Source organism: Gossypium raimondii, chromosome 11 (assembly GCF_025698545.1).
Source record: "Gossypium raimondii isolate GPD5lz chromosome 11, ASM2569854v1, whole genome shotgun sequence".
Classification (NCBI taxonomy): Eukaryota; Viridiplantae; Streptophyta; class Magnoliopsida; order Malvales; family Malvaceae; genus Gossypium; species Gossypium raimondii.
Genome location: NC_068575.1, coordinates 4838976 through 4866842, shown reverse-complemented (window position 1 = coordinate 4866842; position 27867 = coordinate 4838976). Strand labels below are relative to the sequence as shown.

The 27867-nt window shown below is 30.8% G+C and overlaps 4 protein-coding genes across 6 annotated transcripts; 2 read left to right on the top strand and 2 right to left on the bottom strand.

Annotated features, from left to right (window-relative positions):
- Positions 1-76: 76 nt before the first annotated feature.
- On the bottom strand, positions 77-7795 carry LOC105761350 (SH2 domain-containing protein A). 2 transcript variants are annotated; one of them, XM_052624019.1, is made up of 12 exons: positions 7503-7795; positions 6800-6988; positions 5776-5982; positions 5591-5677; positions 5236-5313; positions 4989-5156; positions 3717-4061; positions 3305-3588; positions 2927-3089; positions 1198-1547; positions 417-500; positions 77-331 (listed from the first exon to the last, which is right to left on the bottom strand). In XM_052624019.1, the coding sequence occupies exons 1-12, from the start codon at positions 7656-7658 to the stop codon at positions 313-315; spliced, it is 2130 nt and encodes a 709-aa protein (XP_052479979.1). In that variant the 5' UTR covers positions 7659-7795; the 3' UTR covers positions 77-312. The 2 variants fall into 2 exon arrangements, with proteins under 2 accessions (XP_052479979.1, XP_012434593.1); XM_012579139.2 differs by having other exon boundaries at positions 4992-5156; positions 7503-7794.
- Positions 7796-13813: 6018 nt separating this feature from the next.
- Positions 13814-18950, top strand: LOC105761352 (mitogen-activated protein kinase 19). The gene is given in 11 exon segments (XM_012579142.2): positions 13814-14247; positions 15480-15888; positions 16119-16246; positions 16356-16415; positions 16936-17085; positions 17183-17338; positions 17473-17684; positions 17798-17899; positions 18004-18158; positions 18335-18357; positions 18359-18950. Coding segments are annotated over 11 exon segments (1818 nt in total). The 5' UTR covers positions 13814-14223; the 3' UTR covers positions 18758-18950.
- Positions 18951-19490: 540 nt separating this feature from the next.
- On the top strand, positions 19491-21893 carry LOC105761349 (uncharacterized). Its single transcript, XM_012579138.2, has 2 exons — positions 19491-20181; positions 21780-21893. Exons 1-2 carry the CDS (start codon positions 19684-19686, stop codon positions 21825-21827), a joined length of 546 nt encoding a protein of 181 aa, XP_012434592.1. The 5' UTR covers positions 19491-19683; the 3' UTR covers positions 21828-21893.
- A 274-nt stretch (positions 21894-22167) lies between these two features.
- On the bottom strand, positions 22168-25088 carry LOC105761348 (bidirectional sugar transporter SWEET2). 2 transcript variants are annotated; one of them, XM_052624484.1, is made up of 7 exons: positions 24813-25088; positions 23684-23720; positions 23346-23562; positions 23017-23175; positions 22806-22925; positions 22571-22705; positions 22168-22239 (listed from the first exon to the last, which is right to left on the bottom strand). In XM_052624484.1, exons 1-6 carry the CDS (start codon positions 24871-24873, stop codon positions 22592-22594), a joined length of 708 nt encoding a protein of 235 aa, XP_052480444.1. In that variant the 5' UTR covers positions 24874-25088; the 3' UTR covers positions 22168-22239; positions 22571-22591. The 2 variants fall into 2 exon arrangements, with proteins under 2 accessions (XP_052480444.1, XP_012434590.1); XM_012579136.2 differs by lacking the exon at positions 22168-22239 and having other exon boundaries at positions 22327-22705.
- Positions 25089-27867: the final 2779 nt, after the last annotated feature.

The following is a 27867-nucleotide window of genomic DNA, read 5'->3' as shown; positions in this document are numbered from 1 at the left end:
TCAAAATTTTCTATACATTAAAAACATCATACTCTAATATCTTGTATATAAAGTATATAAATATATATTGGGCACATTTATGAAAAATGAAAAAAGATGAGAACAAATGGTCATTAGAAACAAAATGATCAATTTTACAATATCCTGTCTTGGCTTCTACTATTACATATATTTTTACATTTAATTATATCATAAAAGACTTGAGCAGATCGAAGTAGGAAAAAAGAACTAGCAACAGGGTAGTCACAGCAAAATTTATGAATGGTCACTGCAAACCAAACATGTAAATGCAATGCTACATCCGAATAAAGGTCAGTGGCGTCTCATTATCCTGCAATTTAACATGTTCAAAACTAAAAATTAACTTAAAACATCTAATTTAAGCAGAAGGAAATTAAAGTGGAGGTGTTTCGTACCTTCCTAATCTAGAAAGCTCGGGTTCTTCCAATAGCATATCTTGCAATGGCTTCACTTTGACATTCTTTTCCCGTACTCCAGAACTATAAGCAAGATGTAAACAACAATTCTCTTCAATCCATGTATAGACAGGATACCAGACAAATTATCTATAAAAACTCGGAACCTGATGATAATAATAAATGTTTCTAAATAACGTAACCAAACCAATGGTACTTAAAAGTATCCACTAATGTTTAACCCTGTTGGATATCACTTGAAGCACCCTGTTCGACACAATCAGATATGAGTATAAAGATATGACCCTCCAAGAACCCTCTAAATAAAGAAAGCTCATCCACAAGTAGAGCATAAATATTTAAGTTAAGCATATAATGACTTCCTAATTATGCTGTTCTATTTTCAGACAAACTCCATGTACAGTATTGTGAAGAACAGGGACAAAGCCATGAACTTTGTATAAGGGAGCCAAGATAAAATTATAAAATTGAGGGAGCTAAAGCTAAAAAATTTTAGGAGCAGCCAAAAATATAATTTTTCCATATATCCAAGGGGTAAAAGGCTTATATTTACAATATTAATATTTAGGAGAGACTAAAAATGAAAATTTCCCATTTAACCAAGGGGCCATGGCCCTCCCAGCATCTCAGGCTTCATTCTTGGTGAAGAAATTACTAAGCATTCAGATATAAATAATAGATAATACAGCTAAAAAGAGCATATTAATAGAGACAGTTTATTAAGACAACAATTAAATTCAATAAAGCCAGAACTGCACACCTATATACATTATCAATGGAAAGCAGCTTGTGGTGAAGACAGTAATCAGTGCCAACATATGTCACAACTAAGCTACCGGCATCGGGGTGGGGCCAACTCCTAGAAGTAGGAAACCTAAGTATAAATGTCCCAGGCTCTTGCAGGCCTCTGGAACCTTGAAGTGAGAGTTCAGCTTCTTCCTTGGTTATAAATCCTTCTATCCACTTTGGGGATGTAGAATTCCACATTTCATTTACCCAGTCACTAGATAATGTATAAGCTACAGGGTATAACCAACACCACATCTTCTCAAAGTTTTCCTGGGCCATGTATTCTTGGCATCCCGCAATTTTCCGCAGAAGCTCAAAGTCCTGAAACAGAGGTTATCTTACACGGATTTTCTTAATGAAAGAAAATATTACTAGTCATTCATAAAACACATACATCATCCAGATATGATGGTAAACAGTACTTGTGTATATATATTACACACACTTTAGTAAGTCATGATTCAACAACTAACAATATGAAAAATTGTCATCTATGAAGGATTTTTTATGCAGGTGCAGGAGATGAGCTTAAGTTTAATCTTGAAAGGATTCAACAACAAAAACAATTAACATAAGCCTATGCTATAAGAAACTGATGCTAGCAGGACATAGAAAATAGGTCCACATACATTTGGAGGAAATTGCAAATAAGAGTCCGGAAGATCTTTAACTTTCAGGGTTTCTTTTTTTCTACATTCGGATACTTGATCTGTGATGTCTTTTCCCAGAATTGTGATAAATCATGCTTTAGGGCTAGTTTGGCAATGCTTTTGAAAAGTGCTATGGAAAAGTACTTTTGAGAAGTGTTTTTGAAAAGTTTGGTTTAAAATTTGAGTGTTTAGCATTGCTGTCAAAAAGTACTTTTGAGAAATAAAATGTCCATTTTAGACGTGTTATTATCAAGTAACAAATATGCATTTAAATAATATTTAAATTAGTTAATATTATTATATTTTAGTAAGAATATAAAAAAATTATTATAACTTGTTGTTAATATTTTAATATATGAAATATAAATTTTAAATATTTTTAAGCAATAAATATTAATTATTTATAAAATTTAATTAGAATATATAAACTATATTTTAAATATTTAAATATAACCATTAAATATTTGTAATTAGTATTTTTAAAAATATTTTTTTATTTTTAATTAATAATTTTAACACATTTGTAATTAAGCACCAAGAAAAAAAGGAAAGTACTATGTTATTAGAGGGGTGAAAAAGTAATTAAGCACCAAAAGTGCTTTTGAGAGAGAAAAAGCTAAAATTTTTAGCTTCTCCTTTTCAGAAGTGTTTTTCAAAAGCACTTCTAAAAAGCTAAAAATTTCAACCAAAAGCAGCTTGTTCTGCACAGAAGAACAGGCCCTTAATCATGGCATCTCATGGTAAGAGACCGAACCTCAGAATAATATTCTGATAAGTACAGAGATGAACTAATGAACCAATATTGGGAAGAAATCTACATTTATCGTGAACCAATAGACTGCATATAAAGCCCCTTCTCTGTTACATCCCTCTGATAGCTACATTTAGTAGAGACTTGAATAGAGACCAATTATAACAAAAAGTGATTATATATTTCTACCAAAAACAATGCGACCATTAATTGAAACAATAGTTTCATCCACCATAGAACAGGTTGACTAGAGACTAATTATAACGTGAACATTAAATTAGCTAGAGATAGATAGATACCTGTTGGGTAAGAGATCTAGATGAGCAGGAAGCAATCTTCATGAATTGCTCTTCGATCTCAAAAACTGCACTCTCCCATTGAACTTGAATGTTGTTTTGTGATATCAAATTCCAGGCTACCGTTCCCTCGTCTATCAATCTCTTTGCCATTTTTATTTGATGCCTAAGAGTAGCAACAACTTTTTCAATTAGCAAAGGAATAGATAAATTCAACAATACTCAATATAGATCCTAAGAACAATTGACAGTGTTGTATATTTTCCCTATATTCAAAATGAAGAGATATCATGATAGGTACTATTGCATTCCTCGCTATAACCAAGCATGAATACAATGATAACTAACGACACTGTCTGAAAGCAAAGCATTCTAAATTACCTATGGTGAGAACATCCGGAGTACAGGGAAACCTGTTCTGCGAATCCTGAAATTTCTTCATCCGAAACAGTTGTTGCAATTTCCTTGAGCAAAAGAGACCTATCAGTCAAGCCCCCCAGGCAGTACCTAAAAATTGTTACATCCGGAACTGAATGTCCCCTGCTTGACACACTCTTTAAAGCTGAATCTCGGGCCCCAGTGCTCTCTGAATCGGATAGGGAAGTATTCATTTCTTCAAAATTCTCAGGCCTTGCCTCCAATCTTGACCCAAAACCATTCTCAACCTGATTGTAAATGGTGATGCAGTTGTTTATAGTTCAAAAGTGATTTATGCTCCTCTCGTATTTATGGTCTATAAAGACATAACATGATGTTATGGGGAAAGAAAAAGGTCAGAAGTCTATATATATACCTGATTCTGCTTCGAGGCAAGAGAATTGCATTCTTCACTGTGTTGGTCAACCGCAGAAATCTTTGCTTCTCCCAATCTAACCCTCTTTGATGTTGGACTGAGTTTTGCTTCATGTACAATATTGTGCTTAGGTTCACAAGAACTATCATCTAAGCCAAATGGTTGAGATCCATTGACTGGATGAACTGCAGAGATTTTTTTCCAAACAATAGTAGATGTCCTTGGAGTACGATTGCGAGAGATGCACCGAATTGAAGGGGAGAAGTCCTCAAGGAAACGATATCCCTCCAATTTTGATACACCAAACTTAATGCAGAACTGCCTATTATCACACTTGGACGAGAGCTGAGATAATATCAGAAGCAGACAATAGTGAATCCAATATGTGAATTGATTAAAAAAAAAAAAACCAAAAATGTTACAGAGTCAAATTCTCATAGAATATATACAATTCCCTAATATTTCTGCTTGCTCCTGTAACAGCACAGCTAGTCTTCTCATGGTCAAGCTTAGCTTGCTAAAGTTTAATTCAACTTCAGGCCAAGCACTTCTTTGAGTACCATTTACAAGCTTGAGCTTGGTTTCCAATCAGCCAATATATATCACGCTTATAAGCTGCCTTAGATTCTTCACATTTAAGAACTTAGAATTATAAAACTTAACACTACGATGAACACGATTATTAGTGTTTAAAATAATCATTAATTATACATAAACCATAAAAACAAATAATTTTCATATGAATTAGGTAAACAAATGGTCAAAAGAAAAAAGGAAAAAGGTGAGCATGGCATTTTATGATTAAATAGAAATAAACCACATTACATGCCTAACCAAGAATCAAGATATTCAAACTTTTTCTCCAAAAACATTAAATTATGGTTGAAACCAAGCATTAACTTATCCTGTGAGCCTAATCAGAATGAACTTGTATTTGTTTCAGGTTACATAGATGATACTTCAATTTTTTTATTTATTTCCTTGTGTGCCAATCATTGGAGACATCGCAAATTTAAGCAAAACCCAATGTTAACTCAGGCATGCTAGCTAAAATATTGCAAACTCTATGGTGAAAAGTAGTTTAGCAGTAATTATAGTATCAGATGGTCGGTCACCATCAGCAAAAGACATAATTCTCAGCAACAGGAGGCCCCTAGGAGAATCACAAACTACAGACTAGTTTCTCATGGAACAATTTCCACAGAAATTTCTATGAATACCTAGAAGCATATATATTGAATAAAATATTGCACAAACTAACTCCAATATTACCACCTTCGAGATCTTCAGCTTAAAGGAAGCTCGGCCTTTGGATAGTTTACAAGGTCGATCACAAGAGGCAAATTCAATTCCATCACAGCTAGCTAGAAGAGGAGGTTCTTCATCATTTGTCTTCTCTACAGGTAACCAGTTATGAGCATACAAAAGTGATGCAACAACCTTTACAACAAATAATGTGAAATTTTAGGTCCCGAAGTTAAAACCAGTACCGCAAAATTAAACGTGAAGACTAAATCACCTCTAGTTCCTTGTTTACTGGTTGGCCAAAGGTGTTCAATAGAAGAACATCCAAGGAAAATATCCTGCGGCAAGATGCCTGTGGAAGGGTAAATATTAGAGGAGATCTACGAGCAGTAACCTTATACCACTTGAGAATCAATAACCTATGGTTAAAAATCTGTCTTGTATTATTATATGAAACAAGCAACCATGGTACCATATCAAATGCTTAAGACCATGAAGGCTGAAACTAAAAGATCACTTACGGATGATAAAAATAATACATTATAATACCACAAAAGAAAAGTGCAAACTGCTATCATTTAAGGGTAAAACTTGTAGTAAACAAATGTTTAGAACTCCCTGGTGTTTACCTTGCCACCGACAATATTCCAAAAGCCATTGTCTTCTTCAATATCAGAGATGGAAGACTCATCAATTGACAACCTTAGAGGTGGATCCTGGCATCATATTGTCACATTAGAGTTCTAAACCTTAAGGTAAACTTACATGCTATAGAAATCATCAAGGAAACATGAGAACTACAAGTAAAAGCCACCTTAACATACTGCTCCTTTATAGACAAGGTTGAAAGCAAGACTTTTGCATCATGGATAAAGCCCTGCAAATTACTATCACCAGTAATACCAATTAATGTCCTCTTCCTAGAACCATTTGGCATGGAGTTGTCATTTGACAAGGAGGAGAGATGCAGCTCTCCTGCAATCTCCCCATTAATGTAAAGCCGCACAAAATCAGAAGAAACCTGACAAGAAAAGAAAAACAGAAATGTTTACATATATGGTAATAGCTAGGAAATAAAATTAGTATCCATCTATCAAGTATAGTTGAAAGTATACTTCAGTAAAACCTTAAGCGGAGAGCTACGTGTAATGTCTCCATTTCAAAGTGAAAAGAAGAAAAACAAACAGGAGGGATATGCAAATTGAGCACTGTAGCCTCAAACAACATTTTTCCTGCTTCTATCTGATGTTAAAGTTATCTTGTTTTAACCCCTTTTTCTTTTTTTCTCTTATGCCTTGAGAGATTGCTCATTGGTAATGTACACTATATAACCTCAAAGTTTCATACACACACTTGCCTAATTCCTCTTTGCTCTCTTTTTCTTTTCGGTTCCTTCTTTTGGTGTTGCTCATTCTCAAATATTCTAAACAATCAACCACTTATCAAACCAAAACAGAATAGATAAATTGTAGTTATACAGGGATGGATTCTCAAAAGAAAAAGGAGGGATGATGGTCTGAATCTGGCCTTGTATTTATAGAATTTACATAGAAATGCTGTTTGTCTAGCCCCAATTCATTCGTATTCAATGTCAGTCCAATAAAATGTTTCAAGTTACATACAAAATAGATAACAAATGTAAGAGCCTATTATCCATGAGATCATGTTTAGAAACAAAGGCAACTAAACAGACCAAATAAATACAAGTCCATTTAGTTCACTCATTCCCAAAACTATGGCAAGATGTTAAAGCAACATATGAAGCTACAAATCAAGATGCAGCTCTCAAACCAATCATGTCCTTATGTTAGTAATTCAGTCAGATATTAAAGGCATACCTCATATCCAACATGTATCCAGTTGTTTTGAGGGTGTTCAATCTCTGCGGACACTTTAGGAACTTCTGAAGGTAAATCAGTGTTTCCAGAACCAAGGGCTTCATTGAGTAGACAAGTCAATGGAAAAATCATCAATGTCTTTTCATCAAGAACAAGTAAAGGAGGACTGCTGTTAGTCTCTGCATATACCTATAAACAGAAAACAAATCAAGTTATTAAAAACAAATGGAAATTGAAAGCTCTAGTAAAGCTACATGATGATACAACTTTAAGGGGAAAAAATCATCAAGATAAAGAAATTGGGATGATGAGTGCTCCTCTAATAGATAATGAAATAGAGCTGAAGCAACAAAAGAAATTAAAAACCACATTTGGATGCAAATTTTTCTTATTTCTTACATTTAACGGATAATGGCAGTTTCAAAAACATTCACAAAACCATTAAAAGAAACACTAAATTAGACATGGGTATTTTCCTAACAACCAAACAGCAAATTTTGAGTGAGGGAAGAATACAAAAAGGCAAAAGGAGCTGTTTTTAGCCCCCTTTTAACAATTACCTTGAACACAGACGATTTCTTTTAATAAAACTCGCACAAAAAAATAAATAAATGAGCAATGGGTAATTTCCTTAATCCAAAAAAGGTTAAATTTTGAGAGAAAAAGAGAAACTCAAATAGAAAAGGAGCAGCAGTTTCTAAACCTGTTTAAGAATGGTGGAAGGAAAGGCATTAGAGTTGAAAATATAAACCCAGAAACATAGTATAAAACCCTTTTCTTCATCAACTTCAGTTTCCACTTTGAAATCCTTCAACAAAATGTAATCATCTTCTCCTATTATCTGATTATTCTCACCCATGACTTTCACCCTTTTTGCTTCAACAAAAGAAGAACAGAAAAACGAACCCAAAACTGAAAACCCCAGGAAATTTTATGAGTCACTTCAAAAGCCAATGATTTGGGTTAAATTAGTTCAAAGTGAAGTCAAAATGTTGACAGTTGATGACTTTGGTCGATTTTAATATTTTTACATTAAAAAAAGGCAAATGCTTAAATTGGGCCAATTTATTTGTACCAAAACAAAGGGCCAATTTATTTAGGGTGCGCTGGTGGCTCTCACGTAGGGGTATGCATAGGGATTTATATAAATATATAAATATAAATAAGATTTTAGGGTTTCTTGTAGAGGTGATCATGGGTTGGGCTATTCGGCCCGGCCTGATGGTTTGCCCTAAAAATGGGAGGATTCGAGCAAAAATATAAGTTCGAAATATGGGTTTAGATAAAAAAGAGGCCCGTTTTTTACCGTTTAAAAAACGGGCAGGGCCTCGAGTAAGACTTTTTTGGCCCAGCCCTACCCGAATTATATATTATATATATTTTTTATTTTTAATCAAATATACTTTTTATTAAATATATATATTTTGGACTTTTAATCTGAATTATATATTAAAAATATTTTTTATTTTTAATCAAATATGAGCCATGTCGGGCTCGGGCTTAGCAATTTTCTTTCGGGTCGGGCTTGGATAAATTTTTAGGCCCATATTTTAGGTTGGGCCGAGCTCGGACCGAGCTCGGGCCTAGAAAATGAGCCTAAAATTTTGTTTGGACCCGACCCGGCTCATGATCACCTCTAATTTCTTGAACATACATAAAATTTGTTTAGTTTATTTATGTTTATGGATAAATTTATTTATGTTAATTTGAAATTCGTTTGAAACTCACATATTATTGGATTAATATATATTAGTAAAATTATTATTTTTGTGTACTTATTTTATTTATTTATGATATAATTTTATTATTTTATATTTAAAATAATATATATTTTTAATTATATATGTTTATTGTTCATAAAAATTATTCGTGAACCTATTCAATTATATATTCATGATGTTGATAAATATGTTCATTTAATGTTCGTGAATCTATACTTTTTTAATGCTCATGATTCATGAACATGTTCGATTAATTTAAATGAACAAATATGAATACGCATAATTTTAAATAAACGAACATGAACATAATTTTAAATTTTTAATGAATAGAAACTAAACACGAATAAATTTAAAATAAACAAATGAATATGAGCAAAGGTCAATTCATTCAAATTCAGTTAATTTTACAGCCCTAAGTGTGTATAACCAAATTAATTGACCAAATCAAAATAGTTTAATGAATTGGTCAACCATCAAAATAAGTTTAGTTGGGATTGAATATGTTTTATTTTTAAGTTTGATTAAGGGTTAATTTAGGGTTAATTAAGGAAAAACAAATGTAATGTTTTTAATTTAGGGTTGCCTTTTAATGTATTATTTTTAATTTAGTGTTGTTTTGTTTGAGTTGTTGTTGTTCTTTTTTTTAACTCATTTGAATTAAAATAAAGAAAAAAATTGGCATTCTATTTGTTATTATTTTTAAATTTATTTGAATCAAAAATTAAAATATATATATTATAAATATTGGTTAATTTTGTTAACTGGTTAAATTAATCAAAATTAATAATGTTTGGTTAATAAAATTTTAAAGAATTTCGGTTTAATTAATAGTTAAAAATTTAAAACTTTAATTAATTTAATTAATGATAATACAATTCAAATAATAATCGAATTTTTGTTTCAAAATCACTCTAAAACATTTTCAAAACTTTTAATTAACTAGAACATAAGGTAAGAGTAAAATCAATTTAAATATGTCATCCTAATTTTTTTTTACTTGAAATTATTTTTAAGACTTTTTTTCGATTTAAATGACTTAAAAGAATAATATGAAAAATTTATCTCAATTTTTATTATATTAAAAGTTTTTAAATCAAAGTTAATATTATAGGCTGAATATACAGGTTGACTATTAACTTTTGACAAATTTTGATTATTTTTCTTTAAATTTTAATTAGATTCTCTCAAAATTTTGAAAATTTTCATTAATCTCATAAAATTTTAAAATTTTAATTAGACTCAATTTTTTTTAAAAATTTCTCATTAAATTTTTTCTTGAATCCTAGACATTAGGAGACATTAGGATTTCGAGTTTTTTGTTGATCAGGCAACACCCGAATTTGAACTGGGGAATAAGTGATTTGCAGTCCCCCGCCTTACCACTCGGCCATGTCACAAAAAAGCTACAAACAAAAAAACGAGAGTAGCTCCCTTTTCTTTTTCATTTTTAGATTAGACCCATACCTTTAATTGGTTATAGCATCTCAAGACACATAATATCTAAAACTTTTTCTTTTCTTTTCTATTGAAAAGAAAATATGGATTCTCAATTACAAAAGTCAAAATTCAAGACAAATAAATTGGAACCATTAACTATTGACTGCAAATTTATGGATAATTCTAAACTTTTATTTTTAAAATTTTACTAAACTCAAAAATTTAATCTCAAAATCCACCACTAAAAAAAACAATTATCCACAACTTTAAACAACCAAATAAATCTTCAAAAACACCGACACCTTAGAATCAAATGTCAAAATCTTGGATTACTAAGTACAAAGAAATTGAATAATTAAAATATACAAAATATAGATGAAGAAAGGTACTTCCTCCTACCTCTCCTTTGCCTATCCATGACGGAAACAGCCATGCTTGGCTTTAAAGGTGGCCCATTCTTTAGACTGCTCAACCCATTGTAATTTATTTATTTTTCTTACAGAACCACACCATAATTATATTAATTTAATTTTAATATTAAATATAATCAATATAATTTTAAGTTACTAAAATCATGAAAAAAATTTAAGTTCAAAAAGAAAAAAATAGAAAACCGTATAAAACAAAACATGATTTTTTTTTTTGTTTGGTTTGATTCTATGAGACATAAAAGCTTTCAATTTGTGGGTGAATGCAAAGGACAGGTGACCTTACCATTTTCTTTTAATAAATAATTATTGCGAATGTGTTGATGAATCAACAACATCATATCAAAGATCAATTAAAGATTCCAAATATCTATTAAAAATTAATTTGACCTATTATTACATTTGATATAATTTAATCCTCTTGTAGTTTTTTAATTTTCAAAATTAGTCCTCTAGAAATTTATCCTATTTAAAATTTAAAGTCCAATCGATAATATTGTTAATAGATTTTCGTTAAATTTAGATATGTGATATTTGATTAAAAAAAATCAAAGTATAATTATTAACACATAGGCCTTATTTAACAAATAGTTTATATTTAATTGTTGATTGCAGTGGTTGGTGCCTGGTTTGACAAACTAAATCTATTAATTGTTGATTTAAAAGTGTTTGTTAGCTAATGAATCTTAGCTTGATTAGCATCGGCATTGTTGCCAATGTAGGAGTACATGGATTCGAGTGTGCTGAAGTGCATTGCCTTCCTATTTATGGGCTGGGATAGAGAAGCTATGGGTAATTCTAGGTTATTGTCTAGTAAGAAGAACATATATGATCAGAACTTGTTCGAAATTAATCAGTGAATATTTTTGAAAATTTAAATAAACAAATTTCTTAAGTTCCTTATTTGCAGATATTAACCTTATAGAAGTTAATTAATATTAATAGTGTATCAATATAATTGTACATAGTGGCAAATAGAGTAATTTTTTAGCAAATATGGTCAGATATGTCATTCCACATATCTTGTTCCCAATCAACTGTGAAAAAAGTTGTCCATCTCAATGTTTTTTGTTTTGGAAATTTTAGCTCAATAGGCTCTTGGAAACCTTCATTCACCAAACACTACAATTAGAGGGTTTAACTACATAATCCTCTATTTGTGTCCAAATCAATTAAAAAAAACTCAAAACTCTGTTTACCAAACACTCCTGTATTTTATTTTAAAAATTTAATTATCAGTGTTATCAATTAGACTCTAGTAACGAGTCTTGAATTTAAAATAGAAAGATTAAGTTTCAAAAATTCGATGAGTACAGGGACTAGGAGCAGAATTAGACCTATATTTTGTTTGGTTTATACTTTTTGTCGGTGAGAATCTTAACGGGTGTGTGCTATATTCACCAGACGACATGGGGTACTCCATTTTTCTATTTAGAAAAAATAATTAATTTTCAATGAATTATTTAATTTATTAATCAGTCGTATTATTAGTTAATGATATCAAATTTAGATTACTTATTTTTTTATGCTTAGAGAATTTCGAGTTTTAAACTTTTTTTTTTGTTTTTTATCATATAAAATACTTGCATGTGCATTATTATCATCATATAAAATATAAATTCTATTAACTCTTTTATGTTCTTTATTTCCTATTAATTATATGGAATTGATTTGTAATTAATTTTTTATTATTTTAATGAATTACCCACGTAACTTTATTTATTATTAAAATAAATAAAGAAATATTAAAGGAATTGTAGTTGAGCATCCACGTAGTTTCCTTGTATTATTGACAAATTCATGTGAAATAAATAAGTGAAAGACACATTGAAACATACAACTCCACCGCCAATGATCATGACATTTCATCAATTTTCATTGTTGTTTACCCTTGCTAATTCTTAATTTAAATTTCGTTTTTAAATTTACTTTATTTATTTGTTATATTGAATTCAATTTAAAATTATAATTATAATTATAAAAGTAGTACGAAATTAAATTATATTTTATCCCATAAATTAAGAAAATATCGATTAGTTCATGTACACTAGATAAAAGAGCCAACATGTCATTTTTGTTAAAAATTCATTCAATTCTATGTTAAAATTGATCCATACCGACGTATATGGATTAATTTACTCTTTGATATAACATATAGAAACTAATTTATTATTTTTAATAAATTAAGCAAAATGTAATCTAACCCTTAGAATAAAAATTTTATTATATTTTTCCGGTATTCTATCAATTTCTTTTAGTCAAATTATTTTCATAAAAAGTTATTGTAATGTTTAAATTAAACATTTATTTGTGCTAAACATTGGAAAATGATTTTTTTAAAACCCATAAATCATATTTAATACATACAAACGATACTAATTATAAAACATGATAATAAATTGCACAAATGTCGATGTCTTCAAAAATAAATTGATCGATCAACAATAAATGCTTCAAAAATAAATTGGATACCGTTTATTAATTAATCCCGAAGTAGCTAATAATATTATAAAATAAAAATTAAATTAAAGTACATAAAATAAGATTTTAAACTTAAATATATCAATACCACTATTTAATAAAAATATAATTTTGCCCGGAATAATTTGATCAAGCTTTAAATGATTGAAAATAAATAATTAGCGCATGATAAAAGGAACAACGTAATTAAATAATGGGTAAACTATTAAAATAGTTATTTTTATTTATTTTAGATTACATTTTAGTCATTTATGTTTAAAATGTTACGTTTTAGTCATTTACGTTATCGCATTGTAATATTTTAGTTACTAAGCCATTTGTTAAATCTAATCTCTATAATTTTATTTTTTGAATAATTTAAATTTTGAATGAGGTAAGCTTGTGAACTAATTTTAACAAATGAAAAATATAAAAAAGTACGTTAAAAAAATGAAGAAGGAGGAAAATAGAGAAGAAGAAAAGAAAAGAAAATAGAGAAAAAAAGGAAAATTAAAAGAATATAAAAAATTAAATTGCTCAAAAAATATATAGGACCAATTGTAGAATTTAACCTAAATTTAACGTACATATCACTACATAGTTAATAACAATTAATAGCTCAAATGACTAAAATGTTATAACACGATAGCATAAGTGACTAAATTGTAACTTAAGGTAAACAAAAACAACTATTTTGATAGTTTAGTTCAAATAATATAAAATAATGCATTAAATTCATTTTAAAAAATTATATGCTTGTTTAAAATATAAAATTTAAATACGTAACAAATTATAAATTACAATACTGCCATTATCGTATATATACATACCGTACGTAACAAAGTACCGATCCAAACGGCACAAAAAATAATAATATTGAAATCGATGGATAAAAATTGATTTTCGATATTAAAAAAAAAAGAGAAAGAAAATTAAAAAAAGGCGAAAAAAGTATTTTAAATTTCATTCACCACCGATCCTCAATTCCTCCTTCTCATTATTATTTCTCTCTTTTCTTGAGATCCAAAAGAAACCCATTTGAGTACTCTCTTTACTTCATCTCCCAGATCTTGTAGATTTTCATAAGACCCAGAATTCAGGAACTTCTTTAAAACCTTTTGATCTAACGGTGGAGAAAAACAGCTTCTTTTGCGTGGTTTGGTGGATAAAAAGTAGGTCTAGGTGTTGGGAGGGCAAATGCGGTTGATTTTCTCTATCTAGTCTGCTTTTTTTCTTGTTTGGCTACCGAGAAAAATTTTGTTCTTGTTTCTGTTTCTGGGTCTTTTGGTTTTAGTGAAGGAGAAGTAGAGGGAATAAAAAAAAACAAAAACAGAGAAGAGATCTTTTTGGTGGTTTCTTAATTTGGGTTGAAGAAAAGATGCAACAAAATCAGTTGAAGAAGGTTAGTTTCTTTTTTTTCTTTTAGGGTTGTAAATCTTGTTAGTTTTTTGTTTTTGTTTTTAAGTTTAAAGCTTTTGAAATTTTAGGAATTTTAAGATCTGGGTTTAATTGCATTTAACATGGCTTCGACAAAGAAAATTTAAAGATTATTCTTTCTTCTTGATGTCTTGTTGGAAAAGATCTTGCTTAGGTTTTATCGGTTTTAAGGTAATTGAAATTTAAGTTAATAAACCTTGTCATATTCTATTTAAAAGTTAAATTCATAAAGTTCATATTTGGTTAGATGTTTTCTTTTAATTTATTTATAAGCTTTTGTGTTAATATGCTCTGAGATTGAACAGGCATAGTTTTGGAACTGGTTAGAGCTTAGAAAATATTAGATTTGAGTTCACATTTTTTATACAATGAAGAAACTAATAGTAAAAAGGAAAAGAAAAAAGATAGAACCTTGATTTGTTCTTAAATTTCAGGCTATTCAATCAACTTGGAAGTTTAAAAAATTTTGAAACTTGTTCTGCATTTGCAGCTTTTAAAGGTGCTTTAGTTGGATGATCATGATTATCAGATTGATGCAATTAATTGTCTTGTTTTATTAGTTAATAGGAGTAAATGTAAAATGTTCATTGGCTTTTAAAATGTTAGAATTCTTTGAATTACTTGAAGTGCTTAATGATGTAAACTTGAAGTGCTTTTACTTTTTGTAATATGATAAAGATGGTTACTGATGTTATTGGATTCTTATCAATCTGGTTTTCTTTACTAAAGGTGGTGTTGATTTTGTTTCTAGTTTTTTCTCAACTGCAAGAAATGAATATATTTTGATAGATTCTTTGTGCTATTTTTGACTAATATAATTGGTGAAGCTAAGAAAGAACATTTGGTACCTCATTCTGTTCCCCAAAGCAAAGACTTTTGGATTTATTCTTAATGTCTTAGTTTTGCATCTTTGAAGGTTACTAATTTTGCTATAGGAAGACTCCTGGGTTTCACTTCTTTAAGCAACTTTTAGATTGAATAGTTATCATTTAGAGCCATTTCATGCAAGGATTTGCATATTTAAATTCATAAATAAATATTTTGCGTATTGCATATTCTGTGGGATCCAACAATGCATGATTCTGTTGTTTTTCATGCTCTTGTTGCTGCTACTTTTTCGTTTCTTAAATCATTGGATAATTTTACTTATGGTCGAAGAATGCATGATTCTGAACGAGTTTCTCTTTTATTCTTCAGGAGCTAAAAGAGATGGACTTTTTCACCGAATATGGGGATGCAAACAGGTACAAGATTCTTGAAGTCATTGGTAAGGGAAGCTATGGAGTAGTTTGTGCAGCGCTTGACACACATACGGGTGAGAAAGTTGCAATAAAGAAAATACAAGATGTATTTGAGCATATGTCCGATGCAATTAGGATTTTACGTGAAGTCAAGCTAGTTAGGCTTCTTAGACATCCCGACATAGTTGAAATTAAACGTATAATGTTGCCACCATCAAAGAGGGAGTTCAAAGACTTATTTGTTGTTTTCGAGCTCATGGAATCGGATCTTCACCAAGTCATCAAAGCTAATGATGACTTAACACGAGAGCATCACCAGTTTTTCCTGTACCAAATGCTTCGTGCAATGAAATATATGCATACAGGTAAAAGCCCTTCCCCTCCCTCCCTCGTACATTTCTGCAATGTTTCACTTGCAATGTTTTCAGTGAAAAGTGGAAGTTCCTCTCTTTAGTAGAATTAATAATTTTATTTGCTTTGGTTTTTGTTTCCTAGCCTTGTTATCTTTACATGCTATAATCGAGAGGAAATTGGTTGTGGTAGGATCCTTGAAGTAATTGCAAATTTATACTGATTTGTAACTTCTTGATTTCAGCCAATGTGTACCATCGTGACCTTAAACCGAAGAACATACTGGCAAATGCAAATTGCAAGCTTAAAGTTTGTGATTTTGGGCTAGCAAGAGTTGCATTTAATGATACCCCAACGACAGTCTTCTGGACGGTATGTATTATTTTATTTTATTCTATTTTTTGCATGCCTTCAATTTTTTCATAAAGAAGAGTGGATATGAATATTTAACATAGTTGTCATTTTCCAATGCTCCTTGCAGGATTACGTTGCTACACGGTGGTATAGGGCTCCAGAGCTATGTGGATCTTTCTTTTCTAAGGTAGGACTTTTGTGCTGTACGTGACCTTTAGTTTAATATGGTAAAGTGTGATGTATTGTATTATGGACCAAAAGCTTGGCGGAGATTTGTTGTTTAGCATCATCTAGTTCACTTACGAGTTCAATGTGTCAGATTTGTGTTTTGGTGTTAAAATTTTCTTGACTGTTCATCTTATTTTATTATTTCGTTTAATGATTCTCATTACATTAAACTATGGATGATATATAGTGTTGGAGTGCAATCATCGAGATACTATGGCTTGTTTGAGTTATTTACATAAAAAATCAACATGTTTTCTTAATATGTATAAAGAATGCTTGAGTGCTTTTTGGTAAGTAGTAATGCCTAGATTAAAATAATTGTTGTTCAGGGAGGACTATGAACTCTCCTGGAAGTTGAAAAATCTGTCGTCCAGGTAATTGTGTCCGGTTATGTCTGTTTCACTGCAGTGCTTTACTTGGGGTGTGACTTTTAAATATTAATTATTTAAATCTTGACTTTTGTCGAAAACTTTGTGCAGTATACTCCGGCTATAGACATTTGGAGCATTGGCTGCATCTTTGCCGAGGTATTGACGGGGAAGCCCCTATTTCCTGGAAAAAGTGTCGTTCATCAGTTAGAATTGATCACTGATCTTATAGGGACACCTTCACTAGAAACCATTTCCGGGGTACAGCAACTTGCTCTTTCTCCTTTTTGTTGTGTGCATATGTGTGTGTGCTTGTTTTGTTACAAATTGGTGATACTGGTTCATATAATAAGTGCAGGTTCGAAATGACAAAGCAAGAAAATACTTGTCTGAAATGCGGAAAAAAAAACCCGTGCCATTTTCACAAAAGTTTCCAAATGCAGACCCGTTAGCAGTGCGGTTATTGCAGAGGCTATTAGCATTTGATCCCAAGGACCGGCCAACCGCAGAGGAGGTGGGTTTATCTTTTTTTTAATGCCGTAAAAATGGTGTCTTCTATATGGGGCTTTCTTGGGCATGTCAATGTTGTGACCAAGAGTTTACCCGTTCTTTTCAACACACTGAAACTTTTCTGTATTAATTTAACAGGCATTAGCCGACCCTTACTTCAAAGGCTTGTCTAAAATCGAGAGGGAACCTTCTTGTCAACCAATATCAAAATTAGAGTTCGAGTTTGAGAGACGACGGGTGACAAAGGAGGACGTAAGGGAATTAATTTACAGGGAGGCACTAGAATATCATCCTCAGCTGCTCAAAGACTACCTGAACGGACATGAAGGATCCAATTTCCTTTATCCTAGGTTCGAATGCTTTTGAATTGCATAATCTAGTAATCATAACTGATTTTTTGGGTCTTTTTTTATTTTTTCAATTTAGTCCACTTGCTTATATTATGGTTTTTTTTCCATTACAGTCCTGTCGGTCAATTCAAAAAGCAGTTTGCATATCTCGAGGAAAATGGTGGTAGAAGTGCACCAGTTTTCCCTCTGGAGAGGAAGCATGTGTCCCTCCCAAGGTATTTACATGTTCCTGACAATTCGGTTTCTATGTTAGTTGGCCCCGGTTCTGAGTGTTGTATATGGTTATATATGTCCCAACTTTTATTCTGTTTATTTGCAGGTCTACCGTCCATTCAAATGGTATTACTCCAAATACACAGTCAACTTCAGTTTCGTACGAGAACCGACAAGATAGAGAAGCGGATGCCAGGAAAGCGATGGATGTAATTTCTAGTAAACCAAAGCCAACACGGCCTCCACCTAGGGTGCCTTCAGGTATGCATGTTTTCTGTCTTTCATTTCTATTGGTCATTGAATATTGAAACCATATTTCGTAATAGTTTCATGAATATGTATCCCATTATGGCGCACATTCGATGTCGGTCTGAGCCAAGTAGACTCATTATGGCTTTATTTTCCCTTTTGTTTGTTTTACTGTTTTGCTGAGCCAGAAGTGTTATCCTTTCCGTACAGCAAAGCCCGGGAGAGTTGTTGGATCCGTTGTACCATATGAGGACGTGAAAAACATTAAAGATGATTACGACGCTAAGAACTTCTACAGAAATGCAGTCCCTCCGCAGAATGTCTCCCCCCATTGTTTCCTCCTAAATCAAGAGAAATCTGGAACACAGACGGACAGGAATCTGCAAACCAAACCGCAACAACAGTTTAGCATGGTGGCAAAACCATCCCCAGGAACTGCCTTTGATATGAACAGCAACCCCTATTACAGAACTCAGGCCAAGACCGAGCGAAGGTTACCCATAGATGCTAAACTTCTCCAGGCACAGTCCCAGTTCGGTGCAGTTGGTGCTGCAGCCGTCGCTGTAGCAGCGCACAGGAATGCCGGGACAGTTCATTATGGATTGTCTTGAACCGGGATTTGTCTTGTCGATGTCGGCGAGATGGATCTAATTAGAGTGAGAGAGAGAGGTGAGGTGAGGTTAGCTGAGGGTTCCTTTGTGAAGGGTGTTTTCTAGTTTCCCGTTTATCTAATTTATGTCCTGTAATTAGAATGTTGTATCATTGAATTCTTCAGTGAAATAAATTGCTCCCTTTTTCGTAGGAGACTCGTTGTAATGAAAAATATACAAGCGGTTTTTTACCACCATGATTTTAATGGGTATATTTAGAGCAAGTAACCAGACATTTATATTAAAAAATAATGAAAAATTAAAAATAAAAAAAAAAAAAAAAATGAAACGACTAATATAATGGAGTGAAAAGAATGAGTAAAAATAAGAGTAGGTGAAAAAAGAAAATGATTTTATTTAAAATTAAAAGAATATTTTCTTGAAGTATGATTGAAACTTTTTTACTAATAATATTTATAGTTTGTTATAAAAATTATTTTAGGTTTAATATTAACAAATTTATTTAAAAATTAATTGAAGTAAAATTAAATTTTTATTGATTTGTTATTTTTTAATAATTTTACAATAAATAATAGTTTGATCATTCTCTTCATGAAAATGAAAAAATAAATTCATCATTCCCCAACCATGCATGCCTCGTGAATTGTCATTATTACCTTAAATCGGTGGTGATACATTCCCAACGGCTAAAACAAGTGATGACGGTGGTTCTCATGTGAAAGCTCCCTCTTTTCCACTGTAATAATCTAAACCCAGATTTTTTATATATTTATATATCCTATTATTTTTAACGTTATACAAATTTTTATGTCTTCGTACCGTAAACGCACATTGATATTATCATCTCGTAACCCAACATACATTTCATCATTTACATACATGCATTATACGTTTCACCGCAGTTTATCTTTAGTTCGTTAGAACCCATGGAAGCATTGTGGAGTTTAGAGGAGAAATGGAAGCTTACAACACAAGAAGCAGTCATTGTCTTCGTTTGTGCTGCATCCGCCATTGTTGGTCTTTGTGCCGCCACGGTTCTCAAAAAGAAAGCTCGAAAAAAGCAAGTGGCGGACGGAGACGCGGTCGGGGATGGTTCGATGAATGCGAAGTGGCGTGAGCCGGGTTGCAGTTGGGTACCGAAGAAGGTGTTGATGGGATCAGTGATGTGGAGTGGAGCTAAACGGTGGGGAGAGAGGAGTTTTAGGTGGGAAGAGAGGCCACCGCCGTTGTTGGGATTGGAAGAGTATGGAGATAGTGTGGGGTGGCGAAGCCATAACTCGGATTCGCCGGTGTGGCAAAGACCGATACTTATGGGGGAGAAATGTGAACTGCCGCGGTTTAGTGGGCTGATTTTGTATGATGAAAGAGGGCAGTTGCTTGATGATTCCGTCAAGAGACTTTCCGATCAGGCGAACGATAATCAGGTGATTATTTTATCAGTTTCTTCCATAGCTAAAATCAATGATTTCACTTCATTTCATACAAAAATATTAAATCATACGTATAGTAAAGCTTAAACAAATTTAGGTTTAATATATATTTTGGCCCTTTTACTATAGTGAATTTTCACTTTAGTCTTTTTACTATTTTTTTGATCACTTTGCTCTCGCTACTTTTATTTCGTCCCTCACTTTAGTCACTTGACCATTCCTCCTAAAAGAAATATTCCACGTGGCCATTTAATCCAATCAAATGCGAACACATGGAGGGCCAAAGTGAGATTTGTGAAATTTTCACTACAAGTCAAGGGAAAAACATGTGAGCATATGGGAATTTTTTTGGTCACTTTACTAAATTCAAGGATTAAGGATGTAAAAAACCCTTAAAACTTTTCAAAAAAAAAAAAGTAATTAACCCATTGTTTTTTTTTTCAATTTTTACAATGCATAAAAAAGACTCTCAATTTTTTTCAAAAAAAGCAATTAAACTTTACTTTTGTTTTACACTCAATTGGGTATTTGAACTTTCAAAATGCATCAAAAAGACCCTCAAATTTTTTCAAAAAAATAATTAAGCCCTTACTTTTTTTACACTCAATTGGGTACTTGAACCATCCCTAGTTTTTTTCGATTAAAGCCACCATGTGTCACAACCACAATGTGACATGTGGCAAAAATTGATAAAAATAAAAATCAATAAAAGTTGTAAAAATAATTAAATTTTAATAAAAATATAAAAATTATTAAAAATCGTAAAAAAGTATAAAAAAATTATAATATATATAGAAATATAGAAAAAAGGTTATAAAATTTTATAAAGTCGTAAGAAAATTATAAAAAAGTATTTTATGATTTTTATTGATTTATACTTTTTTTATCACTTTTCACCACATGTCACACTGTATTGCGACACATGATGGCTTTAACTGAGAAAAAAAAAAGGTCGTTAACTTTAACAATCAACGATTAAAGTTAATGGTTAAAGGGTCTTTTATAAAATTTTATAATTTTTTATTAAAATTTAATAATTTTATTGATTTTATTTTTATATTTTTTGCCACATATTATGTTGTGGTTGACTTTAATTGAAAAGTTAATCTTAATGGTCAACTGTCAAAGTTAATAGTTAAAGAGACTTTTTGATGTATTTTACCGTTCAAGTACCTAATTGAGTTAAAAAAATAAAGACTTAATTGCTTTTTTTTTAAAGTTTGAGTCTTTTAATATATTTTGAAAATTCAAGTACTGAAAAAAAAACAGCTTAATTACTTTTTTTGAAAAATTAAAAAATTTTACCCTCAATCTAAATTCAACTTAAAATGAATTGAGTAACTTAATATTTGATTCAAATAACTTAAGAGCTTAGTTAACTTCTTATTTTTATTTATTTTAGATTAATATCGAGTGCAAATAATTAAAATTAAAGTCAAACATAAAATTAAATTTACTATTTACTAAATAGATAAATTTCCAATCAAGTTATTCAATGGAGCTCAAGTCCCAACATTTGAAGTCGAATTTTTTACTACTTGGTAACACTACATTGGATTCCCTACTAATATATTATTGGTAATCATTTTCAGGGAAAATCCACAGGAGTTGTGAGAACAACATTAAGGGACCTGCTTTAATTTCCGTACAAAATTAGCTTGTAACACGAACAAAGTTTTTCTGGAATGTAATTCAAACTTTTCTCATGTACAAAATTACTCTATTAGCCCTAGTATTTCGAAACAAAAATAAAAATCGAAAAATAGTTTCGATAAAAAAAGAAAATTGGAAAAATAGAAAATCCATGGGAACACATGATTGAGCCAAATAATATCTATGTTGCTCCGACGCTTTATTTAAGTTCGGCTTTCTACTTATAGGAGACCACTTTCACCAGGATTGAATCGAATTAGCACATTTTTACGTACACTTATATAAACTCCAAGTATATGAAAAGCTTTTTAAAATTGAATAAACTCGTGTTTGAAACATATATCTGCATATGATATTTATGCCCGAATTCGAATAACATAGGTCGATCAAGTTCATCACCTGCAAACACATACATTCAAGTGTGCACAAATTCTGTTGGAAAGTTGTATGATGCAAAAACAGTAGTAATACGTAAACGAGTCGATCTCAAACCAAAATGAATTTTTGCTTCGCTCATACATGCAAAGCCTAGACACTGTCCGTAATGAACCGGAGTGTCGACGAACAAATTTGTTTAGACAAAGAATCAGACCATGTTCGGAATAATACAACGAATGAAACCATACATCAAACGATCCCATCACTATACACACCTCAACATCAAAAACTTTCCACTTACACGCCATCGAAAAAGCATTGAAGCGTAGAAACGGAACATAGAAGAAGTTACCTTTCCAGGAGAAAGCAAGAGTCACGCTTGTGACACCATGAGTGGCTCATTGGATTCTTCCATGGACTTCGCTTTATATCGGAAGTACAACGCGAGTTGTAGAATCCCCAAAATAGTTCCAATTCCATTTGGAACCTGAAAAAACAGAGAGCCAATTTTAAAGCATAAAACTAACAACTTTTATAACGAAAAAAAAAGAGAAAAGAATCTGTCGTCGATGTTAGAGGAAGCTTACGTAGATAAAGGCATCAAAGTTAAAGACGCCGTATAGGAGGAACGAAGTGCTCATCAGGAATGTCGAGAGGGAGAGATAGAATGGCATGAATTCAACACTCCTTGTTCGAATTACTAAATTCTGGGAACAAAGTTCGTGTTACAGATAACATGTCATCAATAATGAATTTTCAGAAACAATCAAATGTAGTGCTTTTGACCGATCAACTTACTATTATAAACAAAGGGGAAGCAAACATTGATATGAGAGAAGCACAACTTAAAAACCCGACAAAGATCCACCGTGTTGCTCGGTCAGCTATCTGCAAGCTCCCAGCAACTATGATCGCCAGTAGGCCAAAAACTCCGAGTAGCATTCCAAGCATTCTCATCTGTCATCAACACAAATCATATGACCAACAGTTGAAAACAACACCTATATTAGCTGGAGCTTTCGTTTTTCTTGAAGTTCTTATTCCGACACACATAAAAACATAATATAAGGGTATGATCATTGTAGCCAGAACAACAAATGCATATAAATTTGAAAATTTTAGACAACCTTTTTCTCTTTATCGGCATATACAATGAAGGTGACAATGTAGGTAATCTGAAAAACAGCACCGATTGAATTGACCGTCATAACCAGTACGTTGTCATGAGATACCAGGGGCGTGCCATACCATGTGCAGATCAAGCAGTTCAAAAGGGCATATATGTAAGGCAATCCCGAAAAATTCTCAATGGATTGGTTTCTGATAATTCTTTTAAATGTGGGTCTGAAAAGTTAAAACGAAAAGCAATAATTGGAACTAATCAGAGGATAAGATAAAAGAATCTATTCCTTCAGAAAACAAATTCTTACAACCTGGATTAAAATACTTAGAAAGTAGAACATACATGGGTGATATGAACAGCCCGAAAGCAAAGATGTTCCCTGCAATAAACAAGGATTGAGATCAGATTGAAGTCGTTTTATATGATTTTTCCCATCGAAACTTGCATATAAGGCAAACAAACTCAATATATCAAATCATCAAATGACATTTACAATTATCAAGGACCAAAAGGCATGTTGCCTCAAAGAGCTACTATTGGTCCATGTAAAGCACCGGTACCGGAGATGGCAATACTGTTAAGAACCAAGAGACTGATGGTAGAATAACAACAAACTTTCAAAAGTGCAATCGTGGTTAATTAGATTTATTCTCGAGTATCGAAGAGTACATTGCCTCAATAACAATTATTGGTGCATGTAAAGCATCCCTACCGAAGATGGAAACTCCATTCGGAACTTAGAGACTTATGGTAGAAGAACAACAAACAAACTTCCATACGCTAATTAAGATCAATAAAACAGAACAAAACTCTTTTCTGCTCCAAAAAGTGGGTTCAAACATTATCCGAACCAGACGCACCATACCCTAGCAAGGAACAAAGCATAAAGGGGAAGCCAGGGTGATCTAAAGATTCTAAACATTGACCATGTTACAATTTTTAGTTGAGAGGTTCCTATTTGTACCAAACCAGGCAAGAATCCAACAAATTTAGACACGACAGTAATACAATAAGAGGAACATAGATAAAACATGACATGACACGAAAAATATCACAAATTCTAATCATTCCCTAATTTCTGCAAATAAAGTTCAGTTTCTCAGAATCAACTTAAATCCAGGAAAAAAAAAAGAACCACCAACTATTTGAAGAATAAATTATGTATAAATAATTAACTCTCAGCAATTCCAACAACAAAATAAAGCTTTTGTTCAACTTTAAACAATACCCAATTCCCAGCAACATTCAAAAAAAAAAAATTTTTGATGATCCCTTAAGCTCCAAAATCTTCAAGAATGGACTAATGGGTCATTTTCAAATCTATCAAAAATTATTTTAAAAAAAAGCATTAATCAAATTAGTTCATCTTCAAGAATGGACTAATGGGTCATTCTTAATTCAATCAAAAAACGAAATTTCTAGAAAAAATAAATGAACTTTACAAGAAATAAACGAAGGAAGATTATATTACCAGCGATTCCAGCTGCATCTCTGCAAACTGTGAGGGTACCGTTTAGAATAGAAAAAAACATGAACAAGGGAATTTTCTTACAGACACAAAGTTGGAAGAAGAAGAAGACCACAAAAACAAACAGGCCACCAAAATCCAACCAAACCTGAAATATTTATATAGAAAATGAAAGTAGAAAAACAACGAGCTCCCTAGTCTTTTCACAGATATTTATCAGACAAATTGTTTTCTTTTTCTCTCTGAATTCTTGTCTTTTTTTTTCTCAGAATTTTCTAGTGGGGCACTGTTGCCTATGTATTTGCGAAAATAAATAAATAAAAAATGTGGGAAATTCGTGCTTACCACATACTTCATCCCACATGTGTTGCCAAATGGCCATTATGATATGCACCATATGTTAGGCACGGTATCGATTATTCCATTCAAATTACTGTTTTCATAATTACATTATGTTATTGTTTAAATTTAATTATAAAATATGAAAATATTTTTTAACATTCTATTATTTTCTAATAATAAAATGATCAATAGTAGTTTTATTGGAACTTTAAAAAAATAATTTTTGTAAGATATTTATTGAATTTTTAGTTTTAGTATATATTTTTATTATTTTTTGTTTTGTATTTAAATTTGGGTAAACTATCTAATTGGTTACTTAATTTTTAGGGTACTTTCATTTTAACCACTTTACTGTTAAATTTTATCGACGGTTAGCTGTACATGTCACATCATGTTCACACTTTCATTTTGGTCATTCAACTTCTAAATTGCTTTCATTTTGTTTGCCCAAAAAATATCTTTTTTTAAAGTGTTGATTGGGATAAAAAAATATTAAGGACTAAAGTGAAAAAGCGGTAGAAACTAAATTAATACTTTAAAAAATTTGTCAAATTGTACTTGCTTACCCCCTTGTCGAGTTCTAAATATTTTTTTCAATATTGAAATTTTAAATTTCAAAATATAAAAATCAATTAAATAATTTATTGAAAAAATTTGTTACTATAATATTGAAATTAATGAATTTAATCTTCTTCTAAATGTTAAAATATTATTTTATGTTTCGAAATTAAAATTAACCTAAGTAACTCATCTTTAATAATTATATATGAAACCTAAATTTCTTTTGATTGTCAAGGAGATTGGATTCTGGGTTTTAATAGAAGTTTGGGACATTGTTTGAAGTTTGGGACAATCTTACAGAGTCGGAGCTATAATAGAGTGGTGATCAGATTTGATAGTCAAGAGGTTCTTCAGACTATTCAAGATACTTCCTCAAAACCACATTCTTTTGCGCTTATTAGGCGTATTCAACAGTTCTTGTTGGTTATTGGACATTGGAAGCTTGAGCATATTCCTCGTGAAGAAAATTTTGAAGCAAATCGTATAGCTAAGATGACTTTCAACATACATGAGGGACTTCAACTTATCGAGGATATCCCTTCTAATTGGATTAAATTAATGTAATCTACTTGTTTGTTTTTATCACACACACACAAAAAAAAGAAGATCTTTTTTAGTGACCAAAATAAAAGTGTAAATATAATTTAAAATATACATTCAACCGTCATAAAAAAATTTAACGATTGAATGACTAAATATAACACCTTAAAAATTAAATCATAAAATTGCAAACATTTTAAAATAAAAACACTGCCAACTAAGGATGTTTACCTTTTTCAATTTTAATGTACTATCTTTAACGTTAACATGAATATATATTTGGATATAAATTAAATAATAATTTATTTATTTATATACGACAAAAATGTTAAAGTAATGCATTACGTCATATTTTATCATATTTCTTTCCTTAATAATTATTGATGTTTGTTTTTTTAATAATTTAATAATAATTTACCTTTGCTTTATTTGGTTTAAAATCTGTTTTGAAGTCTTTACATTTTTGGTTGAAATTTTAGTTCCATTTCAAAGAATTTTTTTCCGAATTTTATAAATATTATGAACTTTTTGGTATTTTATTATTAGACATGTGCTTTTTAGTTGAAAATGACAACAAAAATACTAAAAAGAACATCAAGACAAAGGATGCTGAGGTGGGGAGGTCCAAGTAGTTTATCCCAACCAGTTGTCAATCTTATCCATTTAACATTACCGTTAATATGACTAAGTAGATTGATTTTAAAACTGTATCTAATGATTATAATATAATAAATATGCACGAGAACGATTTATATGTTCTTTTCTTTTTTTATTTTAGGATTTTTACGTTGGTTTTTAAAATAATATATTTTTACCGATTAAATCTTAGTTTAGTTGGCATTGATATTATTATTTATGTAGGGTTCAAGCGTGCTAAAACACATTTATCTTCTTATTAAAAAGTTAGAAAGGGACTATAGATAGTTTTACGTATTAAAATAATAATATTTTTTTCATGTAATTTTGAATATATCAAAATGTCTAATTAATTCTGAATATAAAATATTATAAAACACTTGATTGAACAGAGCTACGGGTTAATCAGATATTAGTTGGTAAAAGACGAAAATATACTCATTTTATGATTATGTTATTTGATAATATCTTTTATATAAAAAATAAACACGTATAATAAAAGTTGAACTCATGTATTTTTAGTTTTTTTATATTTACATTTTACCATTCAAACAAAACTTTAATTATTATTTATGCTAATTTTAGAAATACATTTGTTACATAATTTTATTTTGTGTCATAAATCAACTCGCTATCAACTAAAAAAATCATAATAAATAATTGAAGTAAGTTTAATATTTTAGTACAATTAATTTTTTACAATTTAAACTATTTTTATTAGTAGTTTTAAACATTATGTTTCATTATTTATTATTTATTATTCTGGACGTACACTTATATTTTTAAATACATATTTTTCAATTTTAGTACGATTGAAATGTCTAACCCATTAAAAAATTTATATTACGATTTTATTAGTTTTGAAAATTAAAATATATAGTTTTTCCTAAAATTAAATATATTTTGTAAAATTAGTTGTTAAATCAAATTATAGTAGCGTGTACCCTTTTTTGGAAGCGTGCACATCAATTTTGATTTT